This window comes from Pseudorca crassidens, chromosome 9 (genome assembly GCF_039906515.1).
Source record: "Pseudorca crassidens isolate mPseCra1 chromosome 9, mPseCra1.hap1, whole genome shotgun sequence".
NCBI classification, from domain to species: Eukaryota; Metazoa; Chordata; class Mammalia; order Artiodactyla; family Delphinidae; genus Pseudorca; species Pseudorca crassidens.
This window is the reverse complement of record NC_090304.1, coordinates 95277118-95291329: the sequence shown is the minus strand read 5'-3', so window position 1 is coordinate 95291329 and position 14212 is coordinate 95277118. Positions and strand designations below refer to the sequence as shown.

General features: G+C 51.3%; 1 protein-coding gene across 3 annotated transcripts; it reads right to left on the bottom strand.

The window, feature by feature from the left end:
* Nucleotides 1–55: 55 nt before the first annotated feature.
* On the bottom strand, nt 56–14179 carry IL10RA (interleukin 10 receptor subunit alpha). Of its 3 annotated transcripts, none has more exons than XM_067751164.1 (7): nt 14025–14179; nt 11827–11941; nt 11029–11219; nt 9782–9951; nt 7907–8054; nt 5762–5883; nt 56–2671 (listed from the first exon to the last, which is right to left on the bottom strand). In XM_067751164.1, the coding sequence occupies exons 1-7, from the start codon at nt 14089–14091 to the stop codon at nt 1745–1747; spliced, it is 1740 nt and encodes a 579-aa protein (XP_067607265.1). In that variant the 5' UTR covers nt 14092–14179; the 3' UTR covers nt 56–1744. The 3 variants fall into 3 exon arrangements, with proteins under 3 accessions (XP_067607265.1, XP_067607266.1, XP_067607264.1); XM_067751165.1 differs by lacking the exon at nt 14025–14179 and adding an exon at nt 12927–13500; XM_067751163.1 differs by lacking the exon at nt 14025–14179 and having other exon boundaries at nt 11827–13500.
* Between the last annotated feature and the right edge of the window lie 33 nt (nt 14180–14212).

Below are 14212 nucleotides of genomic sequence, written 5' to 3'. Positions count from 1 at the left end.
TGCCTCTACCAGCCACTGTGTCATCAGAAATCTGATTGGTTTCCCAAGATTCCTGTGGTTCTGACAATTTATTGGAAGAAAGAACACATGTCACTCATTTACAGAGCCTGCGTTCAAGGCACATTCACATCCTCGTCGTCAGTGGAACCTCACACCCTTATGAATGAAACAAGTCAGACAACGTTTTCTGGTTTCACAGATGAGGAAAAGTGGCTTTCCCACGGTCACACGGCTAGAAACAGTGAAATCAGAATGAGAACTCCTAGGCTATCGAAATACCCAGAACTCTTTCCCTGTATCTTGCTGCTTCTTCAATAAATAAATGAACAAAATAAATAAATAAACCTTCCAAGGAAACGCTGAGAAACCCCTCCTTCAAGCCTGTTTCTAGAGGGAGTTATTATCGGACTGGCGCCTACGAGCTTCCTGGCAGAGTGGAAGGGGCTCTGGCTGGATTCCCTGGGCCTGATGTCTATTCCCAGAATGCCACGGAAAACACAGGGCCGAGGATGACTTGGGCGGTGGGCACGCCCCAGGCCTATCACCCCTCCCAGGTTCCCTGCCCACGGATTGTAAAATGGCTTTGCAGACAGATTCTAAACTGACTGTGGGGAAGCGGGGCCCACACCTGCCCCCTCTCTGGGCCCAGGGTCTGATTGTTCTCTCAGCACAATGCCATGCACTCTTGCTACATCAGTTAGCCTGCGGCATGGGAAAGAAGCCAGCTCTGTGAAGGCGTGGCTTCCTCCCTACCCAGGGTCAGTTGGGGTTGGAGATGTCACCCCAGAAGCCAGCTTGGCTATCATCCATCCATCATCTAGAAGGGTCCCCTAGAGATTCTTTACATCACAGATGGAATAACTGAGGCCCTCTGAGAAGTGGCTGGCCCAAGGTCGCACAGCTGATCATTGAACAGAGACCCTACCCCAGTGTCCTGTCCTATAGCTGGATGTCAGCAGCAAACACAGTGCAGGTCCTAACCCTGACCCTCTTGGGCAGATAAGGTGGCGTCCAAGCCTAGAGGCCACCTGAAGGCCTGAGTTTTGACCAGTACAAACACCCATGCTTTCGCTGGTACTGTCAGCAAGATGGTGTGGGCAGCAGGGTGAGGGTAGTGCATGGCTTGGCCACTCCAAGTGCCCCAGGGGGATGCTGCTCTAGTTGCTTGAAAGAGGGTGCTGTCTGCAGATGGACACAAGCCATCCCCAGAGCACTGGATTCTGAGCCAGAAGCCCCCTTCTGCATCTCAGCTCCCTTTGACCCCTGCTCCCTCTTTTACCTCCTAGAAATGGCCCCTGCAGCGAGGCCCTGAAGCCTCCATCCTCTCGGCCCTCTATCCTGCTGGAGGCCCTGACACATGGCTGGCCTCAGCAGGGCGGCCTGGCTCTCTGAGCTGACTTCAGCCTGGTGGCCTCACCACAACTCCAAAAGGCCCCATGATTCCCCTGAGCAAGCAGTCCTTTACAATATGGGAAGCATCCCAAGGAGGTGGAGATCTCTGTCCTGCCCTTCTCAGTTCCGCCAGAGTCTGCAGGGCCCCGTCTGCAGAGGAGGCCAATGCCACACATGTACCCTGTGCTAGCTGAGTGTCCTCCTGCCCTGGACACTTACCAGGCCTGGCGCTGGCCTCACTACGCTTGCAGAAAAGTGCCCAGACTGGCCTCGTGTTTCACTTTCATCCCCTGGGGCCCCTCTGGGTCCAGGCAGGGTGCAGCGGAAACCAAAAGCAGCCCTCTGGCCCGAGTCACTCACTTGAGTGCAGGCTGGAGATGAGTGGCAGGGCGACCAGGTCTGAGTCAAAGCTGCCCAGGAGACCGCCTGGGGCTGCCACACAGTCCAGAGGGGCAAGGTCGTGGGCAAAGCTCCAGTCAGATGCTCCAAGGTCACCACAGCGGGTCAAGCCCAGGAGTGACCAATCCTCAGTTGGTGGGTTCCACTGTCCAGCTGGGGCCCCTGAGGGAGTGAGAGTCATTTCTGGGGGGTCCTGTTTCAAATAGCCCTTGGCCAGGGCTGGTAGAGGCCAGTCCACCTCAGCGTCCACGCATGTCTTGAATTTGGGGCCAAGGCCATCTGTTGAGGAGGACTCTTCTTCCAGGCCGCCCGCCTCGGCTGCCCTCTCCTCCGGGCACCGGGTCTGCTTCAGGTAGCCCTGGAAGGCCCCCGCAGCTGGGTCTTCTCCCGCAGCCACCTCCGGTCCCAGGGGACTCACATGGCCCAAAGCTGAGCCACCCTGAACATCCTCAGGCTCCCCCTCAGGGTTCTGGATCAGGCCAATGCCACTGTCAAGCTGGTCCCGGCTGTCGCTCCCCGCCTGCGGCTCCCAGCTGGGCTCCGTGCCAGGACTCAGGCTGGGCTCCTGCAGGCAGATCCCGCTGTCTGTACTTTTGCTGCCGCCGCTACTGCAGCTGTCCTCCGGCAACCGGGGCACCCCCTTTCCCAAAGTACCCCCAGCCTGGGGGTGGGGGGCAGGGAGGTGGAACTGGGGCTCATCAGTCTGCAGGGATGGCTTGGCACTGCTGAAGCCACTGTCCGTGCTGCCGTGCAGCTCCGAGTTCCTCAGCTCTGGGGACACCTTGGGGAAGGCCTGCTCATCGAGGGGGTGAATGGTGTCTTGGGTCTCTGGGCAGGAAAGCTGGCTGATGAGGCTGAAGGGACTGGGCTTCTTGAAGACCTGGGGAGGAGAGGGTAGAGTGAGGGGTGGGAGGGTCACCTGCAGGAACCCGCCCCAGTGTGGCCAGGGGAGGCCAGGGGTTCAGGAGGTACTGCTCCAACAGAGGGGCCGTGCAGAGCCTGGAGTACACTGCCACTTGTCCTTTCGGTTTTGGTTCAGAATTGAGTTTTCCTCCTCATGCAATTCTCAGTTTGACTCAGGCCAGATACCTAAGAAGCCCGTATTCTCGGAGTTCGGACAGAATGACAGGCAGAATGGGAGGCTGCAGGGAAAAGTGAACATTCTCGGGAGGCTCTATCAGCAGTGCTTTTCAAACCCGAAAGCAGGCTGGACCCACTGAGATTTAGAAATGTGTTTCAGACTTTTTTCCACTATGACCCCAAGTAAGAAATATGTTACACAATAACCTGTATGTAAATAGCCCATAAATATACAACTCATATATGATTGAAACCAATTTCACAAAATAATACTTATCGTTACTACCTGTGCACTGTGATCTATTGTATTGTCCTGTCCTATCCTATCCCATGTTATTCATTTCATCTCTTACAACGCTGGATGTGAGACACCGAGTTAATTTCTTCACTCCCTGAGTGACTCACATAAACGCAGCCTGGCTGCAGCGTGGGGCAGTGAAACAAGCAGAGCTAGCAGCTGAGGGGGCCTCGTTCCCCATTAATTGCCCAGAGGCCCAGGGAAGTCACTTAACCTCTCTCCCCCTTGCTCTTGTGCCCCAGCCGCACTGGTGTTCCTTTTGCTCTGGACAGTGCTGTCTCAGGGCCTTTGCACAGGCTACTCCTGGTTGGAATACTCTTCTCCTAGCACTTTGTATGGCTGTATCCTCCTTATCGTTCAGGTCTCAATTCAGATGTCATCTCCTCAGAGAAACTTTCCCAATCACCCTTGCTAAAGCAGTGCTCCAGACACTCTCTTCCCATTAACCCAGTTTATTTTTTCCTAGCACTTAGTTCCTGGAGTTATTTTTTTGTTTTCTGTGCCCCCACATGCGCACACACACACACACACACACACACACACACACACACACACGATCTCCAACCCCAAGAGAATAGAAACTCCTTGAGGGCAGGAGTCGTCTGTTCTTATGGGCCACTCTGTTCCCAGAGCTTAAACTGAGCTGGCACATAGTAGGCACTCCAAAGGTTTGTTGACTGACTTACTGACTCACTGTTGCACATCTGCCCTTGTTCCTTTTGTATGTGATGACTCTAATGCAACTCTTATTGGTTGTATCCCTATTGATATCATGTGGCTTGGTGACTAAGGATGTGTATTCTGGAGCCAGACTTCATGGGTTCAAATCCCAGGTCTGCCTCTTATCAGCTGTGTCACCTTGGCCAAATCATTTATCCTCTCTGTGCTTTAGTTCCTCCTATGCAAAATGGAAGTAATGACAGTATTGCCTTCTCAAGTTGTGGTTCATGCATGTAAAATACTTAGAACAGTGCCTGGTACAGAGAAAGCACTCAATAAACACTTGGTGAACTGAATTTTACTCTCTAATAATTCTCTAAAGAAGTATTATTATCTCTATTTCCTAGAGGAGAAAACTGAACCTCAGAGAAGTTAAATGACTTGCCCAGTGTCACACAGCAGCAAAGAACAAATAGATCTGGAATTGGTACTCAACTGTCCTGATTTGTAATCCCCACTTGTTTAACAATGCTTACTTTGATAATCATTGAAGATCAGATCAAAGCAGCTAATGAATGAGAACAAGCAAGTGCATGTTATTTATAAAGTTAGTAACGGCTGTGATCGTTAGAGGAAGGAAACTGGGCTGTACTTATCTTGAGGACGAAAAAACTCACGAGGACAAGTCAATTCTGTGATCCAAATGTTCAGAAAGAACAACAAAAACAGAGGTTGCTTGTCATCTCCTTTGGCATTTTTGCATCTATGTCCATTTCACTGTTTTGCATTAAACGTAATCGTTGATTCGTTGGCTGCCCCACCAGACGTAATCAAGCCCCTTGGGACCAGTGGCCACATTACTCAGCTGCTTCCGTACAACATTTTGCATGTTGTATTTGCTTGGTAACTGTAACTCAACAGCTACCTCTCTCTTACTAGATGCCTTTTCCCAAGCCCAACTAAGACTCTCCCATCCAGTGGTCCTTTCCTACCACTCTGCTGTCTAGTTACCCATCCCTGAGGGCAGGTTCCTTGGTGCACTCACCAGGCAGCCCCACCCCTCTTCTCTCCCCTCCATCCCCATCCCAGAGTTCTTACTCAAAATAATTTCAGAGGGCCTCTGTCTCTCTCCTTATTTTTCCTAGAGATCCTGGGATCCTTGTGGAGGGTCCCCTTCCAGCTGTGAGCTTCCCTGGGCCCTGGTCTCCCTGAAGGAGCCCACCCTTACAGCTGAGCCCTCGACCATCACAGTAAGGTCAGCTGTGGGGACCACCTTTGGTCCAGTCTGAATCCCAGGCCAGAGACGGGCTGTGGTCTGGAAATGCTGCTCAATGTGGCAAGCTGAACTTTGGAGGCCGGCTGACTACAAATGCGGTGTTTGTCAGCACTGTGTAGCAAGAGGATAGGCTGTGGGAAGGTCCGGAGATGCTCGCCTCTCAGCATCACCTCTCCGCTCTGCTCTCTCCCACACTGACAGCAGCCCTTTGTCTGCCTGTTCCAGAGCACCCATCGCCAGCCTCTAGGGATGGGAAAGGCTGGGCTCCGGCCCTGACTCTTCCTGGCTGTGGGACCCTCTGCACGTAACAATCTCTCTATGCCTCAGTTTCCTCAGTTGTAAAGTGAGGCTATAACTACCTGACTCTGAGGTACTAATGCACAGGGGCTGGTCTGTGGCCAATTATTGGCAAACAGTAACAAAATGGCGCATGGTGGGTTGGAATTACTGTGTCTTATCTGGGCCACTATAAGGCAACATTCTCCGTGCTGGGCTTGGCATTCAAGCCCTCCCTCCGCCCCCATGGTGCTTGATGAAGGTGCCTCTGATAATGTCAGGGCTGAGGGTACACGGCCTGCCTGGGAGGGTTCTCCCTGCCTCCCGGAGTCCTGGTGGGGCCGGGAAGGATGGGGCAGTGGCCTCCCCGTGAGACTCACCAGGACGGTGGGCAGCTTCCCCCGGCGCTGCACATACAGCTGGAGGGCCAGGAAGAAGACCAGGGCTCCACAGAGCAGCAGGACAAAGGTGAAGAAGATGCTGAGGTTGGTCACGGTGAAATCTGTGGGCCCAGAGCGATGGGTTTATAGCCTGGTGCCATGGGATATGGAGGGGCAGTCCCCGAGGATCCCATGGCCCCTCTCAGGAGCCTCTCGGTGAGGGGCCGAGTGACCCCCCCACACACCCCCCCCCCAGGTTACCTATAGGCCACAACTCTGGAGGCCACGCCAGGATTCTTGGGAGTCCCTGCCTGGTCCTCCAACCTCTGCCCTGAAGGATTCCCTCACTAGACACATGGCCTCCAGCTCTCTGCACAAAACTCACATGAAGGCATACATAGTGGTGGGGCAGGATGGTACAGCAGGTAAGAAGGGAGGCTTTGGGAGCAGCCAGACCTGGGTTCAAATCCCAGCTCTACCACTTACTAGCTGTGAGGCTGTGGACAAATTAGTTAGCCTATCTGAGCCTTAGTTTTACCGTCTACGAAATGGGCAAAATAATAGTGCCTACCTCATAGATGGCTGTGAAGCACACAGCACTTACCATGAACCAAGCCCTTTATAATATCCCCCCTTATCTGTGGTTTTGCTTTTCGTGGTTTCAGTTAACCTGTGTTCAAATGTGGTCCAAAAACGTTAAATGGAAGATTTCCAGAAATAAACAATGCATCAGTTAAATCGTGTGCCGTTCTGAGTAGCATGATGATATCTCACACTGCTCCACTCTGTCTGGCCCGGGACATGAATCATCCCTCTGTCCAGCAGATCCCACCCGTGAGTCACTTAGTGGCTGCCTCAGTTATCAGATGGACTGTTGTGGTATCCCGTGCTTTTGTTCAAGTAACCCTTATTTTACTCAATAATGGCCCCAAAGTGCAAGAGTAGTGATGGTGTCAATTTGGGCATTCTCTTAAATTTTTGTTTAATTTATAGACTAAACTTTGTCATAGGTATGTATGTATAGAGAAAAAGCATAGTATATATACATGCTTTCAAGGCATCCACTGGGGGTGTTGGAACGTATGCCCTTCAGATAAGGGGGGGGGGACTACTGTACTATGTCACCTGATTCTTATAGCCACCTTAGGAGGTGAATACTATTATCTTCCCTATTTTTATAGGTTAGCATCCTGAGGCCCAGAGGGGTTAAGCAAGTTGCCCAAGGTCATATATTTCATAAGTGACGACGCTGAGATTTGAACCTAGACCTGTATACAAAACTATTTCTATATCAGTGAGTGGATGTTGAAAAGCTCTTAAGGCCGCCTGGCACACAGATGGTGCCTTCCTCTGCTTCAGTAAGGCAGAGTGAGGCTGAAATGACAATGAGTTTGTGCGTGTCTGCCATAAACTGAAATGTACTGCAGAAAAGTAAGGAGTCCCTCTGGTCATTGCTGGACGCTGCCCACACTGGACCGGGCACTCCCAGCGCACTGACTGTTGGCATGATTCGCTGGGCACTTGACATATGTTGTCCTGAGTAGCTAGTTACAGCCTGCTCTGGGCACACCCTGTCTTCCCAGCCAGACTGTAAGATCCTTGTGGGCAGAACCACAGCCTTCACATGCCATTTTCCCTTCCCTCCCTCCCCTTTCCAGCACCGGGCTGAGAGCCTGGCACAGTATTTGCTGACTTTTGCAGCTGTGGGGAGGAGTCAGCTCAGTTCTGCTTTCCTCTGAGGGGGAGGAGGGGAAGTTCGGAGAAGCCCTTGGTGCCCCCAGCTCTAAGAAAAGACAGCGGAGGAATGTAACAAACAGGAACCACCACAGCTGGCTGAGGAGTGCTGCAGAAGGGCTCCTGGGAGTGCAGCTGGGCTCCAGTGGAAGCACCCGCAGAGCTGGGAGACCTGGCTTTGTGGCCACACCCTGGAAGTTGCTTATAGGTACTGAGCCTCAGTTTCTGCATCTCTAAAATGGGGACAATAGGAGCTCTTTCATAGAGCTGTGTGAGGATGGAGAGCTGTGTCGCAGTTGGGGGGCACCTAGCACAGTTCCCCACATCGGCAGCCCTCAGTGGAATGCTTTTCAGAAGTGAGAGGCCCTTCCTGCCTCCCTTCTGCCCAGACAGCAGCCCTGACCAACTCACACTGCGGGGTGAGCACGATGCACTCCTCCTTGGACCAGACCTCCTTGTTCACTCGGGAGCTGACAGATGGTTTCACCCTGACACAGAACTCTCCCACCCCTCTCGGGACTGGGAGGTTAAAGTTTTCATGTTTTATCTTGTCATGGGACTGAAACGAAAACAATCAGAGCAGTAAACACGATATCCTTGTTCCATGCCATATGCAAGCTGAGAGCCGAAGGGGCTTTAGAGATGCTCTAAAGCACTGAAGGCCAACCCCCTTTAGTGGTCTTTTTCTAAGATAAAAAACCCTGCATTATCGAGGCAGCCCAAGATCTCTGTGATTACCATGATTTAGTTTGTATTAAAAACAAAAAGGAGCAAAGGAAGCCATAAACAAGGCGAAAAGACAACCCTCAGAATGGGAGAAAATATTTGCAAATGAAGCAACTGACAAAGGATTAATCTCCAAAATATACAAGCAGCTCATGCAGCTCAATATCAAAAAACAAACAACCCAATCCAAAAATGGGCAGAAGACCTAAGTAGACGTTTCTCCAAAGAAGACATACAGATTGCCAACAAACATGAAAGGATGCTCAACATCACTAATCATTAGAGAAATGCAAATCAAAACCACAATGAGGTATCACCTCACACAGGTCACAACGGCCATCATTAAAAAATCTACAAACAATAAATGCTGGAGAGGGTGTGGAGAAAAGGGAACCCTCTTACACTGTTGGTGGGAATGTAAGTTGACACAGCCACTATGGAGAACAGTATGGAGGTTCCTTAAAACATTAAAAAATGAACTACCATATGACCCAGCAATCCCACTACTGGGCATATACCCTGAGAAAACCATAATTCAAAAAGAGTCATGTACCACAATGTTCATTGCAGCACTATTTACAATAGCCAGGACATGGAAGCAACCTAAGTGTCCATCAACAGATGAATGGATAAAGAAGATGTGGCACATATATACAATGGGATATTACTCAGCAATAAAAAGAAACGAAATGAGTTATTTGTAGTGAGGTGGATGGACCTAGAGTCTGTCATACAGAGTGAAGTAAGTCAGAAAGAGAAAAACAAATACTGTATGCTAACACATATATGTGGAATCTAAAAAAAAAATGGTTCTGAAGAACCTAGGGGTAGGACAGGAATAAAGACGCAGACGTAGAGAAGGGACTTGAGGACACGGGGAGGGGGAAGGGTAAGCTAGGACGAAGTAAGAGAGTGGCATTGACATATAAGCACTACCAAATGTAAAATAGATAGCTAGTGGGAAGCAGCGGCATAGCACGGAGATCAGCTCGGTGCTTTGTGACCACCTAGAGGGGAGGGATAGGGAGGGTGGGAGGGAGACGCAAGAGGGAGGGGATGTGGGGATATATGTATACGTATAGCTGATTCACTTTGTTATACAGCAGAAACTAACACAACATTGTAAAGCAATTATACTCCAATAAAGATGTTAAAGAAAAAAAAAGCAAAAAGGAAGTATTTTATAGATACTGAGGACCATCCCAGAAGAGGCTAGAATCAACTGTGGTTGAAAGGAAAGAGGATGGATTTTGCAGATTCCAGATCTCCCATTTATGGGAGTGTGCTTGGGCATTTTCATAGCCTCTGAGAGCTTCATTTTGCCATCTATAACATGGAATAAAATCCCCACCTGCAAGGGGGTTGGAAGCAATAGTTATAACATCTCCTGCGCTGCCTGACACCTAGCGGGCACTGTCGTCCCTGCCATCTGGCAGAAGCACAGGTTTAAGGGCTCAGGCCATCTTGGCTACCCCCACTTGCCCCACAAGCTCTCTCGACGCTGCTGGAAAAGTTCCCCAGGGGTACACAAGGGAAGCCTGGCCTTGGGGAATCCCATACCTTATATCGTCCTGGTACCTTGCGAACCTCAATCTCATACTCCCGGAAGTTGTGGAAGATGCTTTCATATGTGTCGCCTGCAGGGGCCATCTTGGGCCTGGGGAGCTGGATCACCCCAAAGATGATGCCATCGTGCACCTCTAGCTTCACGCCGGCAACTGTCAGAGTCACTGAGTCGGGAGACAAAACCATGAGGCGTGCAGCCTGGGGAGGGCCTGGGCACCCCATCCATACCTGGCCTCCAGGGTCAAGCTTTACCCACCCTAAAACCTGGGCTACAGGTTTCTCAACCTGGCAGAACATAAGGATATCCTGGGGAGCATGTTAAAAACGCAGATGCCCAGACCCACTCAAGACACAGTGAATCTGAATTTTGGAAGCTGGGCCCTGGAAAGGTCTATTTTTTTTATTTTTATTTTTTTTTGCGGTATATGGGCCTCTCACTGTTGTGGCCTCTCCCGCTGCGGAGCACAGCCACTCCCTGGCATGTGGGATCTTCCCGGACCAGGGCACGAACCCGTGTCCCCTGCATCGGCAGGCGGACTCTCAACCACTGCGCCACCAGGGAAGCCCAGGAAATGCCTATTTTAAACACACTCTTCAGTGATGTTTCTGCAGCCAGTGGAGTACCGGCCTGTGGGCAGGCATTTGGGAGACAATGACCTCCAAGAGCATCATTCTGAATTCTGCAGAGCAGCCTTGCCACACACATAGAGCACAGTCAGTCCCAATCTGCAGAAGGAAAGAATCCCATCACATTTGGGGCTTATTCTTTTCTCTTCTCTCTGCAGAGAGAAACTCCCAACTTTGCTTCAATAGCACCTCCCTGCTTCAAAGCCTCACACCCTGACCCCGAGGAATTCATTCTTAAAGGGAGGAGGACCTGATAGAAATTCTGCCTCCAGCTTGCTGCCCTATGCTGAGTGCTTATGGATTTGCTTCCCCTCCCAGAACCCTACAAGTACACCAACCTGACCCTCGTGACTCAGCTGCCCCAACTCACCCCAAGACTTCTCTTCCGTAGGATAAACAACTCCAGTTCCCTTTTAAATCCTGAATAACTTGGCTATTTTCATCTAAACCTTCTCCAAAGTCCTGACTCAGGCTTGTTTGGGCAACTAAATCCCCGGCGAGGAAGCCAGGCAGATGAGGCGAGCTATGGGAATGGAGAGAAAAGTTCTAGACTAGAGCTTCCGGCCGGAAAGGACCCTGAAAGCCATGTTCTAGGTCCCGGGGAGGAAAAGCACCTTCATCCACAGAGAAGCGGGTGTTGGGAGAGGTCCAGTTTGAGTGCTGGCCTCCGTCCACTGCCCGGACTCTGGCTCGGTAACCATTGCTATGATACAGGTCCAGGGTCTGCATGGTGAGATCACAGGACAGCACCAAGGTTTGGCTACAGCTGCGGATGGGGTTCCAGTAGATGGGCTCTACTCCATACCTGGGGAGATAGCGGGGTAGGCATTGGGAGAGGAACTTGTGCTCAAACCTAACTCCTTTAGGAGGGAAGCAAGAGGCCAGGGGAGAGCTCTCGTGACGGTATAGCCCTCAGGGTATTCCCTTTAGTCCGGGGCATCTAGTTGCAAGGGGATCTCCCTTGGTTCTGGGACTCTGTACCAATTTCTCTGCGCTCTAGAAGACTCTTAGATTGGAATACGAGTAGCTCAAATGCCAACTCATCCAGGAAGACTTGCCACTCCCTGCAACACAGCCCAATTCCTCCTTTCTCCCAACTACATCTGTAGTCCTTAGGGCTTCCTTGTTCTCCAACTGGCTTACGGATGCTTTTCCTGTTTTTCCAATAACATGGAAAAATCTTGAGGATAAAGGCAATACCTTGGCTTTCTCACCCAGAGCTTCCAGCACACTACTCTGCCCATATGAGACTTGATCAGTACTTGTCAACTGATGGATATGTGCCAGGGTCCTTCCTGGTGTCATTTCAGTAACAAGGCAGGTATCTTCCCATGCCAGCGTGGGTAGAAGGGGATGGACTCACCCACTCCCTCCCTCACCTCCCTCCTTTCTCCATCCTCCCTTTTGCTTACCGCAGGAGCTCCACTTCATAGTAGGTACTTTCAGACTGATTCGGGATGGGAGTCCAGTGGAGGACGTGGTAGAAAAATTCTGCTTCAAACCACGCAGATGAAGGTCTGGGCAGTTCTGTCCGCAGGGAGAACAGTGTCAGTACCAGAGCTAGCAGAGGTCCCCTCCACCTCCCCGCCAGGGAGGAGATGATGGTGGTGATGGTAGCAGGCATTCTAACAGCTCCCATTTACTGAGCACTTTACCTTGAGCTGAGCACTCAGCTAAGTACTTTACATATATTGTCTCATTTAATTATCACAGTAATCCTACAAGGTAGGCATTTATTACCCCAATTTCACCAGAGAAGAAATGAAGGTTCAGAGAGGCTAAGTGACTTGCCCAAGGTCAATGGGGTAGTAAGCGGTAGAGTGGGCCTTTGAATCCAGATGTGTCTGATCCCAGAGCTAGTATAGTGTCCTTAAATCACTGTCCTGTGCTGTAGGTGATCAGAAGCAGAAGTGCTGGTTGAGAAGAGCCAAGGTGGGTGTGATGCCTCCCAGGCAAGAAGGCAGGGGCTGAGGGCTAAGATGTGCCCACAGTGAGCTCTCAGATGAGCTGGTCCCTGGCTCTGCCCAATCCCTGTCCCTGCTCCAGCCCCATCCCAAGGCCTGCTCTCCGTCCCCACACCTGGTCCCCACCCTGGTCCCAGCCCTGGCTCTAGCCCAAGGCCCCCCTCTCTGGAGTTCTTTGGGTACACAGATATCCTGCTAGTTGGCATCTACCTGTTTCTCTTCACAGAACCCCAAGCTGAGTGCTTGCCCCCACTTCTCGGAGGGCTTTACTGCAGCCAGATGCCCAGCCTTAGGACAGGCAGCCCGGGGTCTAGACTGGGCTGAGGACGTTTCCACAAAGAGCTGGCACCTTGGCTCCAAGGTGATATATACTAAGTACCAGTGCCTCTCTCCACCTCCTGTGTTCCCCTCACAGCCAGCTACACCTCTCACCATGGGAAACTAACTTCAAGAGGCTCAAACTAGCACTTGCTAGTGTGACTCAGACAAATCACTTAACCTCCCTGAACTTGTTCTCTCATTTGTAAGAATGTGATAAATACACCTACTTTAAGAGTCTTGCCGATCGAATGCAATGAAGTATGTCCAGGCCAATACCCACATTCAGCTCCTCTTCTCTCCTCCTCGATCCCTTAATGTCTCTCCATCTGACAGCGACTCCCAGGCTTCCCTTGTTCTCCAACTTCTCATCATCTCTCTAATAATGCTTCTTTTTTCTGACTGTCATCCTCACTTAGAAAGCACATCTGTCCCGGTCCCTTGCTTGCTTTCTTATACTGTCTTTGATCCTCAAGTCTGTGTCTCGATTTCAAAACAGTATACGGAAAGTGAAAAACACAGTGGGTCATTGTGGTGTTGGGGCTGCACATCCCCAGCTCAGCTCTCTATCATGTGAATGGTGACTGCATGTTTTACTTCGTATTCTGGCGTCATGTAGAAGCAGTTTCAGTCCCTGCTCTCCCTGCCTCCGCTCCTGGTCCCTCCGGCTGCCAGCCCTTTCATTTTCTCCCTTCAGGATTTAGTCTTTTCAATTGCAGAAACTTTCCAGGATTTCTGGCTGGGTTAGGTGAGCTAAGGAGTAGCAGTAGGGAGGAGGGAGGCAGGTGGCAGTGGGAGAGCACTGGGGGCTAAAGAAGGAGAAGGGATGATCCGATGGGGGTGACAGGTAATAGTGGGGGAAAAGTGCTGAGATAGGGTGACATGGCACGGGGCAGAAATAGATTAATCGGAGAGCTAAGGGAAGGTAGAGTCAGACTGAGATCAAAGTAATTCCCCAGAGGGACCAGCAGTCTCTTCATTTGAACTAGAACAACAAAAAAGCCAGGGGTAAATTTATGACGCACAGGGAGGCGGGTGGACGGTGACTTGTGTGTGTGTGGGGGGGGTCATTTAACTTCTCTATCCATACTTCCCCCTCCCCTAGTCAATCTCAGTCTCTTCCATGTCCACAACGGGTGAGCCTGAGACCCAGGCTTGCCAGAATGAGGGAGATTCGGGGAGTAGGGAGATAATGGGTGCCCCTCTCCATAGAGGGCAAACCAGACGTGATTCTCCGTGGGACTCAGAACTTTAATGTAGGAGTGACGACCGGTAGGAGGGGGAGCGGGACGGGCGCGGAGAGGTCAGGGCTAGACCCCGATCCTTACCGTGCGCGCGAAAGCCGAGGAGCAGGCTGAGGAGGGCCGGAAGCTGCACTATCAGGCGCGGCAGCATCCTAGTCGAGCCGCATCCTCCGGAGCGGGAGCAGAAGCCAGAGCCGGGATGCTTGCCTCCGGTCGCCGCTCTGCGGGACTGAGACTGAAGCCTCCGACCGCCTGCCAGGCCACGCCCCGCT

What these genes read in the sequence shown, in the direction of transcription:
- IL10RA (XM_067751163.1), bottom strand. Translation starts at nt 12,053, where the DNA reads ATGGGAGCTGTTAGAATGCCTGCTACCATCACCACCATCATCTCCTCC. An exon ending in CATCGTGCTCACCCCGCAGT is followed by an intron (nt 5,884 to 7,906) that starts GTGAGTTGGTCA and finishes CTGGGCCCACAG; the next exon opens with ATTTCACCGTGACCAACCTC. An exon ending in GGAAGCTGCCCACCGTCCTG is followed by an intron (nt 2,672 to 5,761) that starts GTGAGTCTCACG and finishes TCTCCTCCCCAG; the next exon opens with GTCTTCAAGAAGCCCAGTCC.